The sequence below is a fragment of the Phalacrocorax aristotelis genome, chromosome Z (genome assembly GCF_949628215.1).
Source record: "Phalacrocorax aristotelis chromosome Z, bGulAri2.1, whole genome shotgun sequence".
Classification (NCBI taxonomy): Eukaryota; Metazoa; Chordata; class Aves; order Suliformes; family Phalacrocoracidae; genus Phalacrocorax; species Phalacrocorax aristotelis.
The window spans coordinates 6,893,252-6,916,983 of NC_134311.1; the positions used below are offsets into that span (position 1 = coordinate 6,893,252).

At 39.1% G+C, this 23,732-nt stretch overlaps 1 protein-coding gene across 1 annotated transcript in view; it reads right to left on the reverse strand.

Annotated features, from left to right (window-relative positions):
• The window catches only part of VCAN (versican), a 113,003-nt gene that overhangs the window by 81,014 nt on the left and 8,257 nt on the right, over window positions 1-23,732 (reverse strand). Inside the window, exons 3-5 of the mRNA XM_075079909.1 lie at window positions 14,977-15,348; window positions 2,639-2,813; window positions 2,398-2,525 (exon numbers count right to left, since the gene is read on the reverse strand). Of these exons, the coding sequence (XP_074936010.1) occupies window positions 2,398-2,525; window positions 2,639-2,813; window positions 14,977-15,348 (675 nt within the window). The remainder of the gene's footprint in view (window positions 1-2,397; window positions 2,526-2,638; window positions 2,814-14,976; window positions 15,349-23,732) is intronic.

The window sequence follows — 23,732 nt, forward strand, 5'->3', positions numbered from 1 at the left end:
GATAAAGGCTGAAACTGTGCATTTGCTTTAACCAGTTTTCCACAGGAAGCTACTGTGCAAAGAAGGTGGTAAAATGAACATGCCTACTGTTACCTGGCTTGATATGCCAAATCTCCCCAATATTCTGTGCTAGCTTATAATTCTTAAACGCTGAAGGTTTCATATCCAAGCAGATCCTATTACTGCAGTCCAGCTGATAGGCCGCAAAGACATGCGTATCTTTAAACAGATAGTCTGTCACCCACAACAATAGGACAGAAATGTATAGCTATTCAGAGAGAAAAGCCAGCTCATAAATCTTGGTAAACAAAATTTTGTAACAAAGAAGAATCAATTAATGTTGATGAGAAATTGAAAACTTATGTATGTGCATCTTCACCAAAAACCACTGCACAGTTGCTGCAATGCCTTTGAGCATCATGGCCTGGTTCCAGGTTGTTCTGAGAACAAAACATTAACCTCATCGAAATAGGCTTCACTTTTTCCTTTTTTTAAAAATTTTTATTTTTAAAAGCTCAGTGAGGGTATTTGACCCTGAGAAATTGCTGGCTCACATGCATCCAAGAGAAGCTTCTCCATATTAGTTAAACTTCTCTGTTCTTAAAAGGGAAAGGAGCAAGGCATTGCTCTTCACCCAGGAACAATACAGATTACTCAAAGCTTCTTTTTGTAAGCTAGGAAAGACACAAATTTATTTTCAAAGCCTTGATTCAAAGATGATCCAGAATTCAATCCCATCAAGGACTGATGGAAGATCAATGTTTTGAACTCCAGGTGTTCAGATGTGCTGCTCCCTGACAGATATAGATGGAACGTTAGTAAAATTATGACAGTGCTGAGCACTGGCAAGATTCTGACAACTTTCGGAGTTCGCAAGCTTATATGTTTTTTGAGTCTTTGCAAGACTTGTATTGCTTTTATTTTATAACCCTCCAACGTGAACAAGGGCAGATCCTCAGCCACTAATAGTAAGAGAAAAATGCTTACTGTTTACAGTGACTAAAGTCTCAAGTCACCAGCAGGAAAAAACACTGAGCACCTTAATTTTGCAATTGCTTGTTACAAATGCATGTATACATACAAAGGCAGGCTTGCTTAGAGCCATGGCTCGTTTTTTTTTCTGCTGACTTCAAGAGCACTGAACTAAATGCATATCAATCAAGATCAGCCCAAAAGAAATTTAATTAGGAACTACATGTATTTTTTTTAGAAAGGAACAGTGAATCTGGTACAGAATAAAAACCTCTCAAGACAGAAGCAGTGTGACACACTCAGACCACTGCAGTAAATAGAAAATGTACTTTGGTCCTGGTTACCAAGTATTTCTGTACCAGAATGAAGTGCCCATGTGCATAACCAGCACAAAGCCCCCCCCCAAAAAAAAAAAAGAAAAAAAAAAAGGCTACAGTACAAGAAAGGCTATTTCTGCATTTATATTTTAAGTACATATATTTAACTAGTCACAGTAATGGCTAAGCATATCTGGTGTCTGAAAGATATCTAGATATCTATAGGCCCACTGAAAGGATATAATTAAATTAATTTCCAGAAAAGAGATTAAAAGAAACGATTACAACTTCACACCTGTAATAGAGGGATCTGTGCATGCTAGAACTGCCCAATCACGGAAAAAAATTCCCATATTTTTCTTTTTACCCTCAAACTGTTTGTGGAATAAAGACCGATCATAGAATCTAACCATGGATCACAATGTACCATGGGGTTCACAATATGATCCATGGTTCATAGACACCATGTGGCAGAATCATAACAACTCTGCTGCATTAGAGCTGCTTAATTAGCAGCTTTTGCAAAGACTATAGCTGTACTATGGAATTGCAAATAATCTTACTAAAGAAGATCCAGATTCCTCACTGGAAAGTTTTTGCTTGGTTGTTTCTTTTTGATGCTGAGATGTCCCTTTCTTAGAAAGATTATTAAACTTGGATTGCAATTAAATATCAGTCTAATTTTTTTTGCCATGGGCATGTAAAAACCTTAATTATATACTTTATGAACTATAATACAGTTAGCACATGTACTATATCCATCTTTATATATAAAGAGAGTATATATATTTTCTCAAACCTTTAATGCATTTCTTTGAAAATCCTTTTATAACGTTCAAAAAATAAGATGTTTCAACAGTAACTTTTGTAAGATCTACTAACTATAGCAGCTTTAAACCTGACTGTCTCTTTGTAGACTCCACGTTCTCCTTTAATTAAGGCCTGCTAGACCACAAACTATAGGTTCACTTCATTCAGCAATTCTCTTCAGGTTCAAAACAGCCAACACTTATTTTACACAGAACTTCTTATTTCTTTGCCTTTCCATGTTAGAATCTCCAGTCACTTTTAGATTTTGCAGGACAGAATAAATATGGACCTATCTTACCTTCCATATGTTCCACATAGCAATACACATCATAAGTTTCATTAGGAAAACGGCGCCCATATGTTCTGACTCCTTTCTTTCCCATTTTATCTCCAAAGCAGCCAATTCTTGGATGTCTAATTGGATACCTGAAATGCAGCATGCTCATATTTATTATTGTGATAAGACATCATTTTAAGTCTGTACAGGCTAGCTTATTAGTTTTGTGAAACTGTGTCAAGGGACCTTTTAAATGTCTCACCTAACAGTCTGGTCAGACAACCAGCCAGCATCGCATTGCTCAAATCCATCTTCATAGGCTGCTTTCAGTTGTTCTGGGGTTGCTATGACAGCACCATTGTCCAGGCAAGTCTGCTGAGCTTGTGTAAAATTCAGAGTATATCTGCTGGTTGCTGCACGATAGTGAAATACAACACCTGAAAAGACAAAAATCTTACGTTAGTGACACATTTTTGCATCATTTCTGCAACCATCATCATAATGTAACTTTACCTAGGTATTGTTATAGTGCTGAAAATGGATGGATACAATAAAAATAGTAAAAGGCTGAGAGATATGCTGTCACATACATGATGGCCCCCCCTCTAGTGGCTGCTGCCAGTAATTAAATAACACCTTATGTTGTTAATAGTTGGTGAAATTATATTCACAGTACACTCAGAAAAAGTAATTAAACCATATATGTATTTTCACTGCCATATTACAGAAAATCATCATCAAAAAGGGAGCTGAATGCTAAAGTATGTCAATGATATCACATAGATACTTGTACTCTTCCAGCTCCAAGTTGCACTGCAACTGGACGCAAGGTTATTCCAGCAGTGCCACCTGACATGCTGGCCTATTGGCCACCTCCAATTGCCAGTCAAACTGCGTGACCAGACAAGGCTAAGCACATCTAGTCCCCAGAAAAAGTGGGCTTAAAAACAAGCTTCCAAAGCAGCCAGCTGCAGTAACTGGATGCAGAAGTGCCAACAGTGGATAGGGGATCTCTTGAGTGCTTGAGGTCTGCTAGCTGCAGTGAGACATGTCACCAATGGGGACACCACAAAACCTGTGCTTTTGATGCAGGTTGGATAATCGGTGATGGCCCTGATGTCTGTTCCTGTGCACCAAAGCTTACTACAAATGTAACATTTATAAATATATGGTTGTTGGTCAATTTTTCATATCCATGTTTTCCTGCACACACTACTAATGATACAGACAAAACAAAGCTTGCTTTTATTTGGGGCCTTTCTGGTTCTGGAAAGAATCTCAACTATTTCAAAAGTTACTTGGGCACATCAGACATTTGGAGAGGGAGGCCTAGAGTTAAGATGGTTTTGGTTAAGATGGGATCTGTCTAGAAGCCACATTCTGTTTTCTATATACACAAAATTCCCACTGAATTCAGTAACAGCTGCATATGCACACCTAAAACAAACCATAAAGGGCACCAACTCCAAAGCGGCAGAAAACAGATATTCCGCCTTGAAAACTTCCCCCTGTTGCCGGTGTCTTTTACAGTTTAGCGTCAAAAGGATGTCCCCTGATGATCTCCAAAAAGTAACATTCAACTTCATTTATTGCCCTCTAAAATCTTTAGAAGCATTGCAACACCATAAAACATCCTCTACACAGAATGGCTATAAAACAAGAAAAATAAACCATAAAAGGTTCCTTTCCCCTGATGATTTTATTGGAGTACTTCATGATGAGGAAATAACATGCTGTAATACATTTTGGGAAAATGGTGCCATTGTAGCAGTAATGAATTTAGCAACAGGCCTTTCTCATTAAAGCATTGTTGAAATATGGAAGTCTGCTAATTTATGAGTAAATAAAAATATGGGTAACTTAGTAAAAATGTTGATTCAAGACGTTCCAACAGATTTAGGAATACTTTTTCTCATGCAGACAGATCTGTAAAATTTTGCCACTTATCAAAGATCTGGCTATGGCCAATAAATAGAAAATACACTTTTTTCTTCTTGTCGTGATTCATTTAGGTTTCTGGAATTAAAATAGAATACTTGATCTGAAAACTACTTGCAGGTAGGTTAAACCTCAGTCACCAGACACCATTTTTATCAAAACTACTGGCAGAGAAATAGGAAATAGAAGAGGAGATGCTGGGAATCCCTGTATTTCATCATTCAATATGAAGCCACAGACCAGATGCAGCCACTGACTGGAAGCTTACAGACCACTAGCATTGCCATAAAATGCCTTTTCAGAACCACTGACAGAACCCATCACGAACAGTGCTTCTTCCAAGCAATGATGTAATTTCAGCTTCAAATGGACCCAAGTGTTGTTTGGCAACAGTGACAAATGAAGAATACACCCTGAAAAATTATGGCTATGTTTATATTGCTAAATTAAACATTTCAATTGCCTACAATTCAGTCATCAAGACTGTTAAATTGGTAGATTAGTTCACTGCCTTATTTGGCCCAGGCCCCATAACACCCTTCCAAACAAATTCTGAGCAAACTTCAGGAGATAGCAAAGACCAGGGACAATTTCCAATGGGTGTCTTCAACCTGTGCTGGGAGCCAGAGGAGCATAACAGCATGGATGGGGCCACACTGCTCCAGACAGCCTCTGCTGAAGCACAGCCTCAAGCACATTTTCTTATTAATGTGAACTACCTGTACCAGGAGAAGTTGAAATGGAATGTCAGAGAGATAGCTTTACTAGCTCCTGTATCCCTGCACTTTCTCTGTCACAGGGCATCCTCCACTGCCTGTTTAGGGCAAAACTGCATACCATTTATATAGTGTTAACATGTGCAAAAGTTTATTTTTATATATATGTGTATTTATACATATGTGTCTCTCTGTGTGTGCACATTTTGGCTTTGTGTACCCTAAACAATACAGTCCTTTACCACACGTCCAACACAGAGCACTACCTTACCACAAAAAAAAAAGAGTTAGGCAGCAGCAACTAATCACATTTGGAATTTAAAAGCATGAAATAACAAAAATATGATTTGGAGATTTTTTTTTAAAGCTGCAGTATGCATTAAATGTTTATCATAGAATTACACAATCATAAAGGTTGGAAAAGACCTCTAGAATCATCAAGTCCAACCATCAACCCAACACCCCCAGTCCTCCTAAGCCACGCCCTGAAGTGCCACATCTATGTGTTTTTTAAACACCCCCAGAGATGGCGACTCCACCACCTCTCTGGGCAGCCGGTTCCAATGCCGTTAATTATTTTAATATGTGCAGGACCTAGTAACGTTGGTTGACACTGTGAGCAAGTTACCTGCTGGTATAAATGAGCATTGCTATATTCAGTGGTACAGTAGTAAATAAGAACGCGATTTCAAGTGACCTGCTTGGTGTTCTGGGTCTAGAAATAAGAAATGGGCAAGTTTTACAGAGCTTACAACAGAAGCGGGTAAAACATTTACCCTGAATCATAAGTATGAACCCATAATAACATTCACAAGCTGGGCATATGGTTTTACTGCATGTTATTGTTGAATATATACAAACATTTTAAACCTTTTTTTATGGGTAGCCTTGGTGTTTCTGTAGTATACAGTATTTGACACTAACTCTATAACTCAGGGGCAAACCAGAAATGCCCAAGTATGTGAAGCAATTTGTTCATTCCATGTGTTGTTTTAATCTTAATTAGAATGTATTTTATATTAATTGCTTCTTTTTTTGTTGGGGTTTTGGTTTTTTTTTCAAGCTTTCTGAACTGATGCTGTATGACTTCAACTGGGCACAAGAGCACTACTTCTCAGTACAATCACAAAAAGGCCCATTAACATAGCTGGAGACGGCAACATCTTTCTCTGAACTTGTATTTTTTTAAAGTTTCCTACTGCTTAAATATATGCGTGCATTATCCACAACCAGCTGTCTTGCCTCTCATTTCTTCCATGTTGGAAGGAACCACTGACTGCCCTTCATAGCTGGCATATGTTTGGGTTCCCTGTGATACCTGCATAAGGCAGGACTAAAGAGTTAATATGACTGCCAATTTAAAGTAGCTTTTGCAGGGCTGAGAAGAGTCTTTGGTCATTTGTAAATCCTGGAAAGGAACTTGGAGAATGCTTTGTTCTCCTCACCCTGATCCAAAAGGTAAACTTCACCTATTCTTACAGTTGAAGGCTCGTCCATTTCCAGTGAGGAGCTAATGGACATAAAAGAGCCTCCAAGATGAATAGGCAGGAGGACGTCGGTATGTATAAGCCTGTGCAACAGCTGCAATAATTAGAAGACCCCCTGGGGCTAAGAAGATTAAAGTGCAGGACTTTCATTGTTTCAGTTAGACAGCAAGAGAGGGTCAAAATCCATTGTCCCAGTTTTTGCAGTTTGAAACATTTGTAAAGGATTTTTTTTTCCCTTTGTCTATTTCCTCTCTGAAAGAAAAGACAAGAAAGGAGTTGTCCTAGAAACAAATAAAGCAACTAGAAAACAGACTACAGCAGTATAATGTTGTCACTGAACATCTGGCAAACAAAGTCAGTGTAATTAAAGGAAGGAGTAGCAGCATCTGCAAGAAAGAGTACTCACAGGAAAGTAATTTGTAGCATCCAAAATTCACTTCTGTTTGAGCAAGAGGCAATGTCTTTTAATCCTTTATCTCAGACTTAGACCAGAAAACAAAAAAGTAAAGTATTTCACTTTTAACAAACCAGGTCTTCCACAGGTAAGAACCTGGTTCTGTGGTGTCACACCATTGCGTTGCAGCTTTGCTTCTTTACTTGCCAGGGTATCATGCAGCAAAACCTCGTGGGATTGCAGGGGAAGGGCTCCTGGTACTGCTAATAAATTACAGTTCACCTTCACTAGTGAGTTTACACTGCTGCAACATGCACTCTTGGAGTCACAAAAAGCCTGAGTTTCAGAAGTTGTCTCATACAGCAAAGAATATCTACAGAGAAAAGATTACAATGATAGTGATTGTTTTTCTGTTAATTTTTATGTGCAAACCTTAGCCACTGTGGTGCAGACCCCTGAAGTAACCGCTAACCCACTGCCAAAGCTACCACACAGTTTGGTGATCCTCCTTGCCTTTAATGCAGAAGACAATTTACATTACAAATACATGCCAAAGTAGAGGTTACAGGACTGAGCACTGTATGAAAGGAAGGAATAGTGCAGCATTTTCAGCTTCCTGCATGATGAATAATTCATTTGTGTCCCTCATTTGAAGTTTTGCACCCATCTTCTGATGCCTGTCTAAGGCTTTGGCAAGCTGAGAATAACAGGCTTGCCTTGCATCAGCTGGAGCTCCGTTGCCAAATGCCTTAGGGAACTTCTCATCATGCGGAGAGAAAGTGCATACCAACCCCTCTGCTCTGTCAGCCCCAGTACCTCCTGCTCACTCTCCAGGGACAGAGACTTTTGCACTAACACACATGTTGCTCTTCCATGCAAAATCTTTTCATCTGTCCTCACAGAGCAATACAGTTGACGCAGGTACTGCTCTGACCAAGATGGTCCAGGTAAGGAAAGAAATTGATGCTAAGCTTTACTGGTATTTTTCACAGGGGGAGAACTTCTTTACTATGTCTGTATTAATCTCTGAATACACAGTGGGATCACCTGCCCCTCCCCGTCATTTCTGCACAGCAATGTACTAGGTCATGCAAGTGTCCACTGAGGCCAATGCACTGTCATTAAAATTAAAATTACTTTAAAAAATCACAGCCTCTCAGAACCGTCCACATACCGGGGGATAACCAACATCCTAAAACCAGTTTAGCCGTTAGTACTGGACTCTGCTCTACCATCCTGCATGTGAAGGCATGCCATGTGCTGCCTGGGCTCAGAGCTCTGCTACTGAAGGTCCTCCATCCAGCCTGATGCAGAAGTCCCACCAACCTGCCCATCAGCTGCCATGTTCCCAGTCCCTTCGTGAGGGACACAGCAGCTTGATCAGGACATTTGACTCCTTATTCCTGACATGCATTGCACATAGACCCTCGGTCTTTCCCACCTAGAAATAAATTTCCCTCTCCCATCCGTTGATGGCCACTACCCATTGTGCTCTGTCCTTCCCAGCTACAGAAGTCAGAGATTCCTTGGGATCCATGATGCAGCAGAGTAAAACACAAGCTTAAAAATGCAGCAGACCATGTTAATTTAGATTGCAAGGAAGCACGGAAATTCAGCATCAAGATCTGGTAAGGTTTCAAGACAGGTAAGCCTGAAAGATTAAATAACAGTCTCTTTAAATGCCATACTTAAGAGATAATGAATGAGAGTTCTGGCTGTAGAGAGAAAAAATCAATTAGGTTGTCAATACCCAATCTTTCTGGGCTAACAGCACAACTGAGTGGCAGCGTTCCCATATTGGAAACAACTCCCATTTATTATCATTATAATGCCTGCAAGAAAGAAAATTTGCATTAAAATGAAAATGTGAATTACTATCTACTCTGCTTCCTTAATTCCTGCTTCTTTCCAGTTAACAAGGTCAATATTTTAAGCATATAATTTTCTTTACTGGCATTAAAAAAACCCAAAACCCAAACTAAAAAGACTAAAACATCTCTCAGACTTGCAGCAGAACCAAACAGAAACTACGAAATGAGGCCCATGAAAACAGTCTCCAAAACATCAGTAAGAAAAAGATAAAGTACTCTTACTGTTTGTAAAAAATATTCACCAACAAGATATGAAAAAAGAGCAACAAAACTGGAAGGATCCCATTTGCCACTTTGATCCCTTTAAATCCAATTGTCTCCAGGGAGGATAACAAAAAGTCAGCTCAAATGAGTGGATTGTTCAGATTTTTTCTTTTTGATTACACTTGGTCATACACACTATTTTTTATTGCCCAGTATCCTAGCACCACAGAAAACAAGAATTTCATTAAATATTCTGTTATGTTCCAGAATGAAGAGCACTGTTACATTACACTTCTAGGTCAGCTTTTTACAAGGTGCCTCAAAACTATTTTATAAAAGTGGACTTTGATAGATACAGAGAGGTGTTGCAATACTTTTATGAAATCCTTTCTGGGATTCAACTCACCAAAATTTGCTTTGCCTAAAGGATAGAAGTCTAGCCTAAACTAGTCATCTAAATCTCTTTATTGGTGGCTAGGGATATGGACTGTTAGAAAGCTTATCTCACCCAAGACTTTCATCAGAGAGGAGCTGAAGGTAGCACAAATCTGCATGTTTAGCTTAGACTAGGCACATGACCTTGAACTGTTGAAGGTGAAATAAATCCCATGCTTACTTTGGGTTTCCTGATTTCAGACAAGGCATCCAAGTCAAGGTTGTGAAATTGTGTTCAGTAAACTACTAGCAGGCAAGCAAACACTTGGGAATGATCCTCAGAAGGCATTACTTGCTGGTCATCAACCTCAATCTTGTTCTCAAATGTCTCTACCAGGATACAGTGAAAACCTACCAGTGTCTAGAAGCAGCTTAAAGTAGGAAGCTCAGTGTTAGCTACTGTGAAGGGAAAACTATCTGTCTTAAGTATCTAAAGGCTCTTGAGACCTGATGTCTTCAGACAACAGTGGCAAGAAAACGACTAAGAATGAAGACAAAATAACATTAAGCATTCAAAAACTGTGAGGCCAAGGAGTCCTAACAAGAGACAGTTTGACTTATGGGAGTAATAACATTAAGAAGGGTCAGAAGAAAAGCTTGAAACACTTTAGAAAAATGAAATTACAGGAGCTGACAAAGGAAGAGTTACTCCTGAGAAAAGGGAAAATTTCAGAGGGACGTGCAGAGAAGGCAGCGAAAATAATATGTGGAAGGAAAAACAAATGTGACTTGTTATGCATACTTCTTGTAAGGAGTTGAAGCATGTAACACTAATACTGTTAGATCCATTTTGAAATATCCCTGTCTGAGAAGTCAAGGTAATTATAGCAGCAACCAGGGTGTAAGGAAAGCATTTCCCTCAATTAGTAACAGGAAAGGAGGTATCTAGTGTGATGAAACTGCCCCTCTGCGTGAGCCTGCAGACCTGTCGGTGCTGTCGCTGTCCCCTGCATCAAGGACAGCTCTGCGGTTGCCATTAACAAGCAGGGCAGGCATCTGGCTGCCCCAAAACTTCCTGTGTGGCTTAAAATTGTCTCACTCCTCTCTCCTACACTTTTACCAGCTGTGAAATGAAAATAGTAACATATAGGGTGCAGTTCAACCTAACCCCACTAATCTTAGAAGCGAAATATGCAAAGCACCTGATAACCCATGTGAATGGGTGCTTTCGCTTCATTTCAGGATTCATAAAGGCATGTAGCACAGCACGTAATGTGGTTACTTGCAGTACCAAAGGAACTACATTGGGTGATCCAGCATGTCCTTCTAGTCCTACACTGCTGTGACTTTCCCAGATCAGATCCCCAGGACTGTACACACAACTGAGTCACCCTGGTTAGTAACATGAACACCACTCTTATACCCCCAGTATAAACAAGGCATTTCAGACTTAGCTTTAAACTGAACAGTTTAAACAGAGTTCAAATTATTTCACCTCTGTCACAAGCCATGGTGCACTGCTCAGCAGATAAAAGATACCATGTTAAGCCACAGTGTCTTGGAGATGTCTGTGAGCTCCTAGTGAACAGAACATAAGCAGCTATTGATACCCATGTAGCTGGCTTAGGCTGTGCCTATAACCAAAGCAAAGAAAAAGCACAGCAGTATGACAGTTTCCAGGATGCTGCCATATTTTAGAAAAATTTTACCTGTCAAAAAAGGGTGCAGTAGAAACATGCAATGTACAGGCAAAGGCAACATGGGTGATTAAACCTGTATATCTTCCTTGTGTATAATAACTAACTTAACCAGCTGTGGTTAAGTTGTGCCTTAAACAGGAGGCCAGCTGTAGATACTAAAAATTTACATATATTCAAAAAACAAATGGCAAAAAAAAAATCTGTGCAGGATTGTCTAACACAAAGCCATCACCTCTGCCTCAGGAAGCCCATGGGTGACAAGTCTCTGACAGCAACAGAGTACACAGGAAAAGCAGTAACCTTTGCCCTTTGGTATCAGCTACTGCTGCTTTCATTGGAACAGGACACTGGGACAGACAGACCTTTTCTCTGAAATGGTACACACATGAGATTGGTTTTGGCCTAATTTGCGAGGAGCATAAATTAGGCAACAGTTGATTATATTAAAACCAAAATATTCTACTCAGAACCTCTACAAATAATCCTGCTGCAAGGCAAGTTTGATGCTGAAGCATTTTGAGTCAAAGCACGGAAATACAGGTTTGTCATGGTCAGAGACAACAGTTGTGTATTTACATCCCATCTTCTTGGTAAAGGTAGTATTTATGCTGTTGTTAACAACATATAAATCTGACTTCATTTGGCATGTAAAAATAGCAAATTAACTGGATGTTTACACAGAAATTAACAAATTTTTCTGCCACACAGAAAAAACAAATGCACAATTATACACATCTTTTGTAGACAGTTTTGGTCTTGAGACCCAGGCAAAAAAAAAATTAGGCATTAAAAATTTTACTGTTTACTTTCAATGACTAATACCAACTGTTGAGCTTGTACAGCTTCACCTGCGAAAAGCTATATGCTATAGAAAAAAAAATACTTTCTTAGCAATCCCTTTTTTCATTCACCATACTTTCCATCAATGGTACTGATGCACAATGTGTTCCATAGCATTTTCATATTCCTAACATATCTAAATGAAAGGACAGAAACAGCAATTACAGTAATTTTTTCTAATTCAAGTTACCTCTCCAAGTTATCTATTATCTTACTTGCATAGGTTCATTTGAAAAACAAACAGCACAGCTGTAAAAAGCTTATCTATCTGGCTTCATTGATGCTGGAATGTGCTTTTTGTTTGAAAGTTTCAAATGAGGGAATAATGAAAATCCTGAGAATACCTAGAACTCAATCCCTGCATTGGTTTAAAAATAACTAACAAGCATACAAACCCCATAAAGTTATCAAAATAACAAAAGAGCAATTTCACCTACTTCAGCAGAATGATGCAGATTAGCTTTGGTCTACTTCATTTGGCCACTTCTGAGAAACTTATTAAATTAAACTTAACACACGTAGCAGTGTTGGAACTTGAAGAAATAGATGAATGTTTCTTTCTGAAGCATTAGTAACATTTCTTCCCATACTAAATTGCCCCACACAGGGAATTTTGCCGTAGCTTTCTGTCTTTAATCAAATGATTCTGCTTCACTTTAGGGTTAAGCTACATGATCAAGAAAGCGCTACATGAGCCAGCTACCACTTTTCCCGCATACTTTTAATCCACTGAAAAGCTAAAGCAACACATGCCTGTTCAGTCCTCAGAGAAAGAGTGCTACACAAATGTATTTTATGTTTCACTTGTCATGAGCATAAAATGAGCAGAATAGGAAAACTGGTGATAATTTTACCAGGACTTCGTGGGTCACCCCGCAAGCACCAGCCCCAGCTCCGCCTGGGAGAGCTGACCAAAGCACAGTGCTGAACCGTGCTAGCCATCAGCTCTGAAGTCACTGCAATTAACTTGGGAAGATCTCCCCACACCACGCTAACAACAGGCAGCGAAGAATGCACAAAGAGAGTACACAGAAGATCACGTCTTTCCAATTGTCATCACTTTGGGGTACAGATTCAGAAAGACAACACAATGGAAATAAATTACATTTGGGACTAATGTTTTGGTTTGTTTTAAATAAAAGTTGAAATAAAAATAAAGATATTTTTAAAAATCAAACAAATGTAAAGCCTTACTGAAATGAGGGCAGAGTTAAGCAGAAACATTCACATGAAATCCTTATGAGTCTGATAAATAGCATTTGTTTACTTAATGTAGAAAATGGAGAATGGAGTGCACAAATGACAATCTAACAATGTTGTTTTCCATGTGTGTTAATATCCGGCTTTTTCCCCTCCTGAAAGTTTGACATTAAATCAGGGAAAAGAACAGTTGCAGAAACAAAATGGAGTGCATTACATTTTCTTTCAACTGAAAAAAAAAAACTGATCAGTTCATCTCATGGCAGTGTTTTGCAGGAACACTTAGTACAGAAGCTGAAGTATTGCCATAAATCATTAGCTGTTTTACTGTAGTAAACATCTGCTGCTCCTGGACATAGACATATAGTCAAGGGAGCACTTGAAAAGGAATAAGGAATGCCAGGTACACTAGTTACTGAAAAGTAATGTTCAGACCATGATTTCTTTTGCTTTTGCCATTAGGACTAAACAGTTTATGAATTTATACAGACATTAATGGTTACACTGATTTATTGTATTTCCTAATTAAGACCACACCTTCGAAATCTTTCATTGAATTGATGCCAAAAACTGTTCAAGTTGGTTAAGCATATTGGAAGAACAATGTAGTATTAAGCTCACAGAAAAAAAAAAATCTTTGCCAAAACCATAATTTCCAGCAGCAGATATTAATGTTTGTTTTGGGATTCAGTTTTCTGAGTAAATACCGAACTTTCAAAAACCACCTAAGTGAGAAGGAGTGTAAGGCAAAGTCCAGACTAAGGCTCATGCTGGTACATCCACACAGCACAGTGTTGTTCTAAGCATGCAGAGTAATTTAGGTCCAGAATTTGCACTGACATGGCACAGAGCCTGGGCTAATATGTCTGGCCTTTCAGCACTGTTTGTTAGCTCAGGCTCAGCACCAAATTGACAGTGTTATACTGCACCAGGCTCTGGAGCAGTCTCTATGCCATACTTATCGTGCTGTATAAGCAGGCTCTTAGGAGAAAACCACCTATAGATCAGATGCTCCTTTTGCCACTTACATGCTTTTGAATGTCCTGTCTCTTCTATCTCTTTACATTTACATATCTTTTTACACTTCTTCCCCTCGAAGTTTTGGAGGCTATTTCCTTATAGTGATGGCAAGCGAACTCTTATCCCTGGATCCTCTGCATGGAAGAACATTAGCAACCATCTCCCTACTTGTTTCCTGCAGCTTCTGCCAGATGGGTTTCCTCTTACCTATCCAACCTTTATTACTGGGACAAAATAAATTCTTCCTTTGTGCTTGACATTCCTATCACAGAAAAAGTGGCTCCAAGTTTTGTTGGCATTACGGTTCTGTATATCAGGTGGCAAGACAGGCCAACCACAGCTCCAGGAGCAAGGCTGTTACTTCTTTTCAATCTACACACAAAAATTAAAAAGAAACTGCTTCCGCCTGCCAGGTCTGTCTTCTTGTTGGGACACTGACATTTTCAGACAGATGTATTAGTACAACATGTATCATGTTTCAAAAGGGCTGGTTGGAGAAAACTTTAGAGGTATCTCCTAAAAAAAGAAAGAAGTAAAAGAAGGAGCTTGCCTTGCAAGGGGTACAGGCCAAATCAAAGTATCAAACTACTTTGGGGATAGGTGAACAGCATTTGTTCCAGGAATCAAGAGTAGCCTCCCCAAAGGTGCAAGTGAGAAATAAGAGAGCTGCCAATTGGAAAAGATTCATAAGAATAAATAAAAAGACAGAAAAAGAATGTGAAGAGTGAACAGTTAAGGACAGGTAAATTGCTAAAGCCACCCTTTTAAACACTCTCTTGTTATATGTTAATTACTAACTTTTATCATTTTCACTGGAATCACTGTTGACTACAAGTGAAATAGATAAGTCCTTACCCTCAACAGCCAGTGATACAATGCCTTGTGTGTCTTCAACTCCGTACATAACATCACAGCGATACACCCCTGCATCACTTGCACGCAGCTTGGAGAAAATCAGCGAAGCGTCACCGGTCTCCTCTGAATGGGTTGGAACAGACACTCTGTCTTTGTAGCTTTGACCTATTTTGATGTTGCCGTTTTGGGCCACCAGGACTGTGGTTTCTTTTGCATCTTTTCCACTTTTATCCAATTCAACCTTTGACCATTTGATTCGAAGATACTCAGCTGCATAGCTGGAGGCTATAGTGGGTGTGGTTGAAAAGAAGCATGGCAGGACTGAAGTTCCAGAGAGGGATCCCTTTACCATGGTTTTTTTTTCTGCTTTAACTAGAGAAAGGGGAGAGGGAGGGCAGAGAAAGGAGAAATCACGTTAGCAGAACAACAAAATCAGAAGCAGATACATTTTGTTGTTATTTAACGATTCATGATTCAATCCATGAACCTTAGTTGATTTGTAACAGGACTGATTGGTATAAGCTAAAAAAGAGGTTCCACCAGTATCCTAGGCTGCTGATGGAGCCCCTTCTGTTTGGGCAACTTTAATTCACTGTACTCTGACTTATTTTCTCCATTTGTTATAGTCACCAAGTTACAGACCTTCTTTGGAATGTGTTGAAACTTTAGATGACAGATGAACTGTAGGAGCTAAGGTTTTTTACTCCATAGGAGGAAGACTACTCTGAGTGAAAGCCAGTGAGTCACCTCGCATATATTGCTAGCCAGAAGCATGCATACATGACATCCCTGACTCCATTATTCTTTCAAGGGTTAACTCTTTTTATTGCATGTGTGCTGAAACAAAAGCCTTTCCGGTGAGATTGTCCCAAATAATCATTTTTTTTAAATCATTTTCTTATAGCCTCAGGGACTTTGACACATTGCAGAAATAAAGTATTTCAGGATCTTAAAGCAAAGAAGGAAGTAAAGCACACAGAAAGTCCCTACTTGGCTCAGACTTGACATGATAGGACCTTTATCATTTTTTATGACATCTCCAGCTGCAAACACTTTACAGTGAAATGCTTCCATCTGACAATATCCTGAGGGGAAAGTTGACTACTGTTCGTCCAAACTGCACACAGCAACTGTCTGAAGAGAGGATTTCTGTTAGATATATATTTTTATGTGATGTTATTTCACCATATATAACAGCTTAATGAAGATTAAAAGCTGATGCACAACATTATCTGTCTTGTCTCTTTCACTGTCCTGCACTCTAACATCTTTTGGAAGGTGGAACATGCTGATCATTTATTTGAAGTGAGCTAGGATTCATAAATTTTAGAAATATGATAACTTCAAATACTAGCCACCAGCAGAGTGATACATTAAATAGGAGACACCAGCACATAAAAATTATCTATCATCAAAAAATGTCATCTCTCCATAAGGAGCAGAAGATTTGGGGGGGAGGGAGGGAAGAAGAAAAAAAAAGAAGGAAAAAAAAAGGAAAAATTGCTCATTAAGTTGATTATTTTTAACAGATACAGATGACATCATGCAGGATGAAGTATCTATAGTATTATCTAAAACGGTTCAATACAAGAATCATCTGCTTGATGGCCAAGCATTTTAATAATAAAGTACTGACTTAAAGGGGGGGGGAAGTGGACTTCCAAAGGAAGACCCAGAAGTTTGAATGGAATTCCTCAGGTCCTTTCCGTCCCTGCCTACCTAGATAGAAATTCTTGGGAACATAATGCAGATACACTCAAGATCACTGTATCAAAACTGATTAGAGCAGAGAGAGTATAACAGTGATGGGGTAGGGCTATGCCAAAACAGCTGCGTTGCACCCAAAGCTCAGCTGAAAAGTTCACATGGAACAGCACCGTCTGAGCTCATTGACCAGCAAGATGCTCACTCTGTGGTTCAGGCTTGCGGCGAGATTTTCATTCTTCCATTAACTTGTAAGCAGAGACCGGTGATGGTACAACTCACATAATAAACAAACTAATCACTGCATACACTTTGAGCCCAGACCTAGCAAGAATCTATTTGTAAAACAGGAAAAGACAAAAGCTGCTCCAATATAAAACTGAAGACAGGAGAATTCACAAGGCTTGAAGACAAGCCTGTGGATGTTACTGAAGACTAAAGACTAGCTCAAAAGCTTTGATTGCATACACACTTCTTAAGGAAAAAAAAAATCCATTGAGGTTTTTTTTTCTTTAATTTCCATAAGGAAATAAAAACTGAACTCACCTAGAGTCAACTGATTGCTAAAAACTAGAAAACATTGATTGTATCCTGAAGATGCACAGTATTGAAACACCACTGCCTCTCATATCACCTTTAATTTCTTGAAACTTCACTGAGTTACACTGGCGTAGAGATAAAGAAAGAGAATGAATACTCAGTCCTATAAGTTGCGATGGAATTACTGCCAAGTTGCACAGGTGGGAGATTAAAATCAGTCTCAAAATATTTAGTATTTATTATGATCTCCTGTCATCTATATACATTACAGGAACTTCTTAAATGAAAAATGACCTAGTTATAATTATACAGACTGACAGTATTTTAATAAACTTTTGAGAATGTTATTTCTGGTTATGAGTGATCTGGAATATCAGCTCTGAACCCTGAGGAAATGTCCTTTCTTTAAAATTTGTGTCTTCACATCAGCAGACTGAAACCCTTAGCAAACAACACATATCATCATGACATGCAAACTAGATCTAGCCTAAATTGGGCTATATCCCAGAATAGGAGACCATATAGCTACAAACATGCCCATCTAACTGCAGAAAGCATTGTAAAACACTATATAAAAGCCCTTTTTGCTTTGACAAGAGGAGGGGAGAAAAAGAAGGAAGAAGAAGGGAGAAGCTTTTCCTTACTGACAAAAATATCACTGGACACTGGAACATAAGAAAAGTGATGTTCCTGCACAGTTCCAAAAATTTGGATTGACCATTGACCATGACAGACCACTCCTTAGGAGGGGCATGGCATGCAAAAATACAAACAAAACATTTTGTTACTGTAAAATGGAACACAAGATGAGCAAAGCAGGTATTTGCTGATATTGTTTTACACCGTTTCTCCACCTTGCCATGTAGGACCTAGAATACTTGTAATATCATGTACTCTTAAACAAGAGGATGGTTTTGAAATGACTAACCTGGTTGGCCATTAATATAAGCATTTTTTTAGTTGCAAGCTAATATGTATCACTCATGCATGATTAATTTATTATGGAAAATACATAGACAATAAAGAAATAAAACACACAGCTAAGTCCACATCACCTGCCACAAACATAAAACTTTGCAGATCTTCCATCAAAGTCAATGGGAGACTTGTGCAAGATGATGGGACTACAGAATCAGGCTGAGAGCAGCACAACACAGTCAGATTGTGGGCAGATCCAGTAGGGAGTGTGCCTTAACAGCTGGGTATTTTTGTTGTCTTCCCCTGTTTAAATATGAAATATCTCCAGCACCAGAATGAGTACCAGGAACAGAATGCAGAATGAAAACTACTCCAATGTGATATCCTGGCAGAAGAGAGTCCTGACAGGTCTAACTTACTGGGTAGGTTTTTTGCTACAATTTATTACTGTCTTGTTTTCTCCAAGCCCCCAAATGCATATGACTATGCACTTGTATCAGTTTATCACGGGCATGATGGCATGTGGAACAATTTTTCTTTAAAAAAAATAAAAGTAAAAATTACAGTTTGCCTATTCCCACTTCTTTCCCCCAGGAAAACTGCCTTAAGTCCTCCCAGTCTGCCATTTCAGCTGCAAAGTCAGCTTATCCCACCAACAACACATAGCTCGGTATCTTTCTTTTGAAGTGGGAGACAAACTACAGAAGAACATCTTGCTTGAGAACAAAGTGTCTTTCCCTACAATTTATACTTTTTTTTCTGTTGTAAATGTTTCAAAACCCTTAAAATAGAAATCTAAAGAGAAAAAAAATTAGGAAAGAACTCTGCCCTTTTGTATTACGTTAACCATAACCACCAGACCATAGGTCTGTAATGGACAAGAAGTCTGAAGAAAAGAATGCCCTACATGAAGTGACACTGCTTAAAGGAGCAGTTTTGCTACTTAATTAAGCTTAACTGAACAGAATGTTGCTACTGAGTGTGCAGACAGAACCCACATGCTTAAAGAATAAAAGATTCTGTTTATTTTAAGGCAAATTTATGAGACAAAAAAAAAAAGTGACTTTCATTTTTTAGTTCATCAACAACCTGCCTAGACATATGGCACACTGCCCTGCCTACCAGCAGCAACAGAAAGGATCAATGAAATTATGTGTTCTGTTAATCTGACCGCTAACTGAGACTAAAAGGAGTGTCTTCATTAACCATAAATATTTTAATGAAGATACAATAAATTAAAATGAATGCACCACTTACACAAACTTGTATGGAACTCTGACAGCAGAGGTAACAGGCTGAGACCAAACAAAAACCCTCACTGAGTTCTTTACCAGGTGATTTGTAGTCTGAGTAAGCAGAGTAAGAGAAGGAGGCACAGAGTGATGAAGAACCAACTACTTTCCTATTCTGCAAGAAACTCACAGGCAGCCAGGCTGCAGAACTCGACATAAATCATGCAGGCATCATAGGCATGCACTCATGTATTTTATAGCACATATAGAACATAAGCATGATCAGATAAACTGATGTTTAAACTGATATATTATTTATATAACCTTGAAAGAACATGTCACACACTGCAATCTAGGGGGTTTCTACTGTCTCCTGGATTACAGGGCTTTCACAAAAGCATACTCACTCATAGCATGACAAATAGTCACTTAAAACAGGTAAGATAAACTCCAACACTGATCATAATCACAAGGTCCAGCTTACAAACTATAATATCCTAAAATCAGTGAGCTCAAAGTGAGTAAATGCCACACTAGCAGCAGGCATAAACCTTGCTCGTGAAATTCTGTCGCTAATCCTTCATATGTGCCAGAGCAAACAGCAAAGGTCTCACAGAGGGACACTCCCGTGACCCCAGAAGCTTACACCGTATTTCCTGCTGCCTTCCTGACACACATCTTCTGAGAATTAGGAGTCTTAAAGAAGCCATGCAAGACCATTCTCAATTTGCTCTCAAAGGAAAAATACTTTTGTTGCTACATAAAATCTAACAAGCGCGCCATGCAAACATGCTAGGTATTTATGAATGTGACCATTCACAAAGATGAGAGTGAAAGACGAAACAAAGACGGGAATAATGATTAGTGGTGAACACATAAAGATTTGCATCCTTATAACGTGCTGTGTTCTAAATTAAGCTTCAGTTTTGCTGTGACTCACAGATTCCAGGATGTACACTTTAAAAAAATATGTGTTGATTTTGAAAAATTTCCCATATGACTCTCAAAAGAAAAATTTTATACTTTCAGAACAACTTTGACTGAAAACTTTTTAAAGGAAATATTGCAATGCATCATATTGAAGTGACTATTTAATTAAATTTAATAAGTCATATAGAGTGATCCAATCTATTGTGCGAATGGAAGCATGGAAATTTGCATTTCATGAAAGATTTCAAGGACTCAATTTTCTATTCAAATTCAGGACTTAAAAAGAAAAAATTTGAAACTTATGATGTCTAACTATTCAAAATGCAGACGTATATGTTATTTTTAGAGTATTTTTAAAGGAAAGAAAGAGCTGCACCTGTAAAATTGTCTGTAATCTTGAAACACTCAACCTCAAAAATGTTATTACACAAACTGACTGACTTTTCTACAAATCAGAATGAGATGAGTTGATCCCACAGACTCTGTTGGATCAATTCATAAAAATGAATAAGTTTTTATCTTTGTCTTCTTCACCATGACCATAGTTGGAACATGTTTAGTACTCTCCATGGCAAAAGTATGGCTCCCATCCTCAAAAATAAAACTCACAAAGTTCACAGTGTATTCCAGGAACGTGAAAGTCTTTTTTAACTACTTCCAAAAGATTCAGGCAAATAAGGCCAAGACAGAACCTGGTCTGTATTACTGAGAAGCCCTTACTGGGATGTTCGTATCGAACTTGCTTAAGTACTGAAAATTCTACTCTGGAGACAACAAGAGCCATTTACGAGGTGATAAAAGCTGTAGTAAGTCAGGGGACATGTAAAGGTGCCACACTATGCTCTACCACTCTAAGGCTCCATCCCACTCCTCCCCACTTCTAGTGACACACTCCCAATCCTGCAGTTCTGCCAGCACTAGCATTTGTGCAAGGCAGCAAGGCAGATCAAAGGTCTGATCCAGTCGAAAAATAACCTGCAAGAAATGCCATATGGTCTTTCAAACAAGTCATTTACCTGGTTCAGCTGTCCATATACCTACATAAATACTAGTGTCAGCACAAAGAAAAGCATGAAAACTAGCACCAGGGAATGGAGAAGGGGCAGGACTAACCCATCTAGTGCTAAAATATATGTGTGTTTATATTGACCATGGAGCTATGCCCTAAGTAAACACGAAGAGACTTTCAGTAGGTCATAACAGAAACACTAGGTGTAAATTTCTTGTCAGATTTCTTTACCTTACTTATTCTATATCCTCTCATGTTTTCCATCCCAAGGTTGATTTTCAGGTAAAGTCTTATCTTTAGACCTCTCCTCCTGTGAGTGATGTACTACCATTTACTCCATTTTGAAGCTAACTAATTATTGCCAGCAGTCTTCCCTTTTCCTAGATCTTAAAACATATATTTCTGCCATAAAGAAAGCTATAACTTAGAATCACAGAGTGGTTTGTATTAGAAGGAACCTCTGAAGATCATCTAGTCCAACCATCTTGCCATGGGCAGGGACAACTTCCACCACATCAAGTTGTTGAAGGCCTCATCCAACCTGACTTTGAACACTTCCAGGGATGGGGCATCCACAACTTCTCCAGGTGACTTGTTCCAGTGTCTCACCACCCTTACTGTAAAAAATTTCTTATATCTAATCTAAATCTGCTCTCTTTCAGTTTAAATCTCTTGCCCCTTGTCCTTCTCTGGTAAAAATCTCTCTCCATCTCTCTTATAACACCCCTCTAAGTGTAAGTAGCTTATCAAATAAAAATGTCCAAGTTCATTGTGTAGACTTACACTGCAAGTCCATGACCTCTTCTGACAGCTGTTTACTTTGCCTCTCCAAATGCTTCATAAGAACAAATTATTAAATGTCAGTAATGGATCCAAGATCTGTACATCAGTCTACACATACAGACATTTTACTACGTAAAAAACTTGGGGAGTAAAAAAAGAAGCTTGATGTTTAATAACCAAATCAGCCTCAGTCCTCCATGGATAAGAAAATGAAAGCTCAATTTTAGTAGCTTGCCTGTTGCCTGAAGCTTTGAGTCTGTCGTCCCTGAGGACAAGCCTAATCGTCCTGGCCTGTTGTATGTTTAACGAAGAATGGAAAAACAAAACCATCTTTAAGGAGGAAATGAGGATAGGAAATAGTGAAGGATGGTGCTCCCAACCTGCTTGAGGGTTAAAAAAAACACTTCTTTTTAGTTGGGTCCACAATGCACAATGGTCTTTTCCTTTATCTTACAGGACTACCTAAAGACTTTGCTAGAAACAGTGTTTAAGCTGGGGGGAAAAAAAAAAAATTGGTACATTTGATTTACCCAAAGGCTAAAATCAATTTGAGCAGTTCCTGGAAAGACAAGGAGGAGAAAAAAAAAAAAAAAGAAAAAAAAAAACCACCACCCACTCAAGGAAAGTCTTGCTTTGAGGCTTGGGAAAGCTATTATCCCAGTTTTGTCAGTATTCTTACTAAAGACTTGACTCACACTTTCAAATAACCATGGCAACCACACTTCCTTTAATGTTAGCATGTAATCATCAAGAGAAGCAGTAAAGCCTACTCCTTTCCACCCAAACCAAAGACCTGCAGCTGCCCTAACATGTCCTTGCTCCAGACCCCAGCAGCCAAGTGACCTGCCACCAGGTGAGCCCACAGCAGCCCCACACAACAGGGGGCTGGCAGCCAGACTGCCCACTCCAGAGGCACGTCCCCAGCTGCTCCTTGACACATCAAGAGCAAAGCCAAAACTGGGGCTGCTGTTTTCCCCTGAATCCCACTTGCACAAGGCACCTTTCACCCCGAATACAGAGAGGGTGCAAGCTGTGACCTACAGACCCAAAAGGCTGCTGTGGCATGACGTACACAACCACACGCATTGGGATCTGACCGGGAGGTATGCCAAACCAGCATTCCTGTAGGCCAAAACCTCCCCCATTTCATTCATCACTTCTGCAGCCTGGCTATATCTGTCCCATGAATGTGCCTCTGCTCCCATGCCACTGGCACTGCTCGCTGCTCCCTCCACTGCACCAGGCTTAAGCTCCTATGGAAGCTGTCTGCCCTCTACTAAAATCAACTCCCCCGGTCAGACCCGACCTCATCTACTGCAAGGTCCTTAGTGGATCATGGAAAATGAAGGTGTGAGACATACCTGGCCAACAGGTCCAACATGTCTGAAGCACAGCTTAAAGGATTAAAATGCATTATTGAATATTTGGAGAAGGCAATCTATTTTGCTTTACACAATGTAATCCTATGGCACTTTCTTTACTGTAACTATTTGAATTATAGTAATGGCACTTACAAGCCTCAGGAGACATCAGACAGGCATGTGAAAGCCTTGTCAAAAACATGCCCACCCACCAAGAGTTTTCTATATAAACCAATAAGGCAACGAGGAGAACGTGGAAACGAAGTTAGTTACACAGTG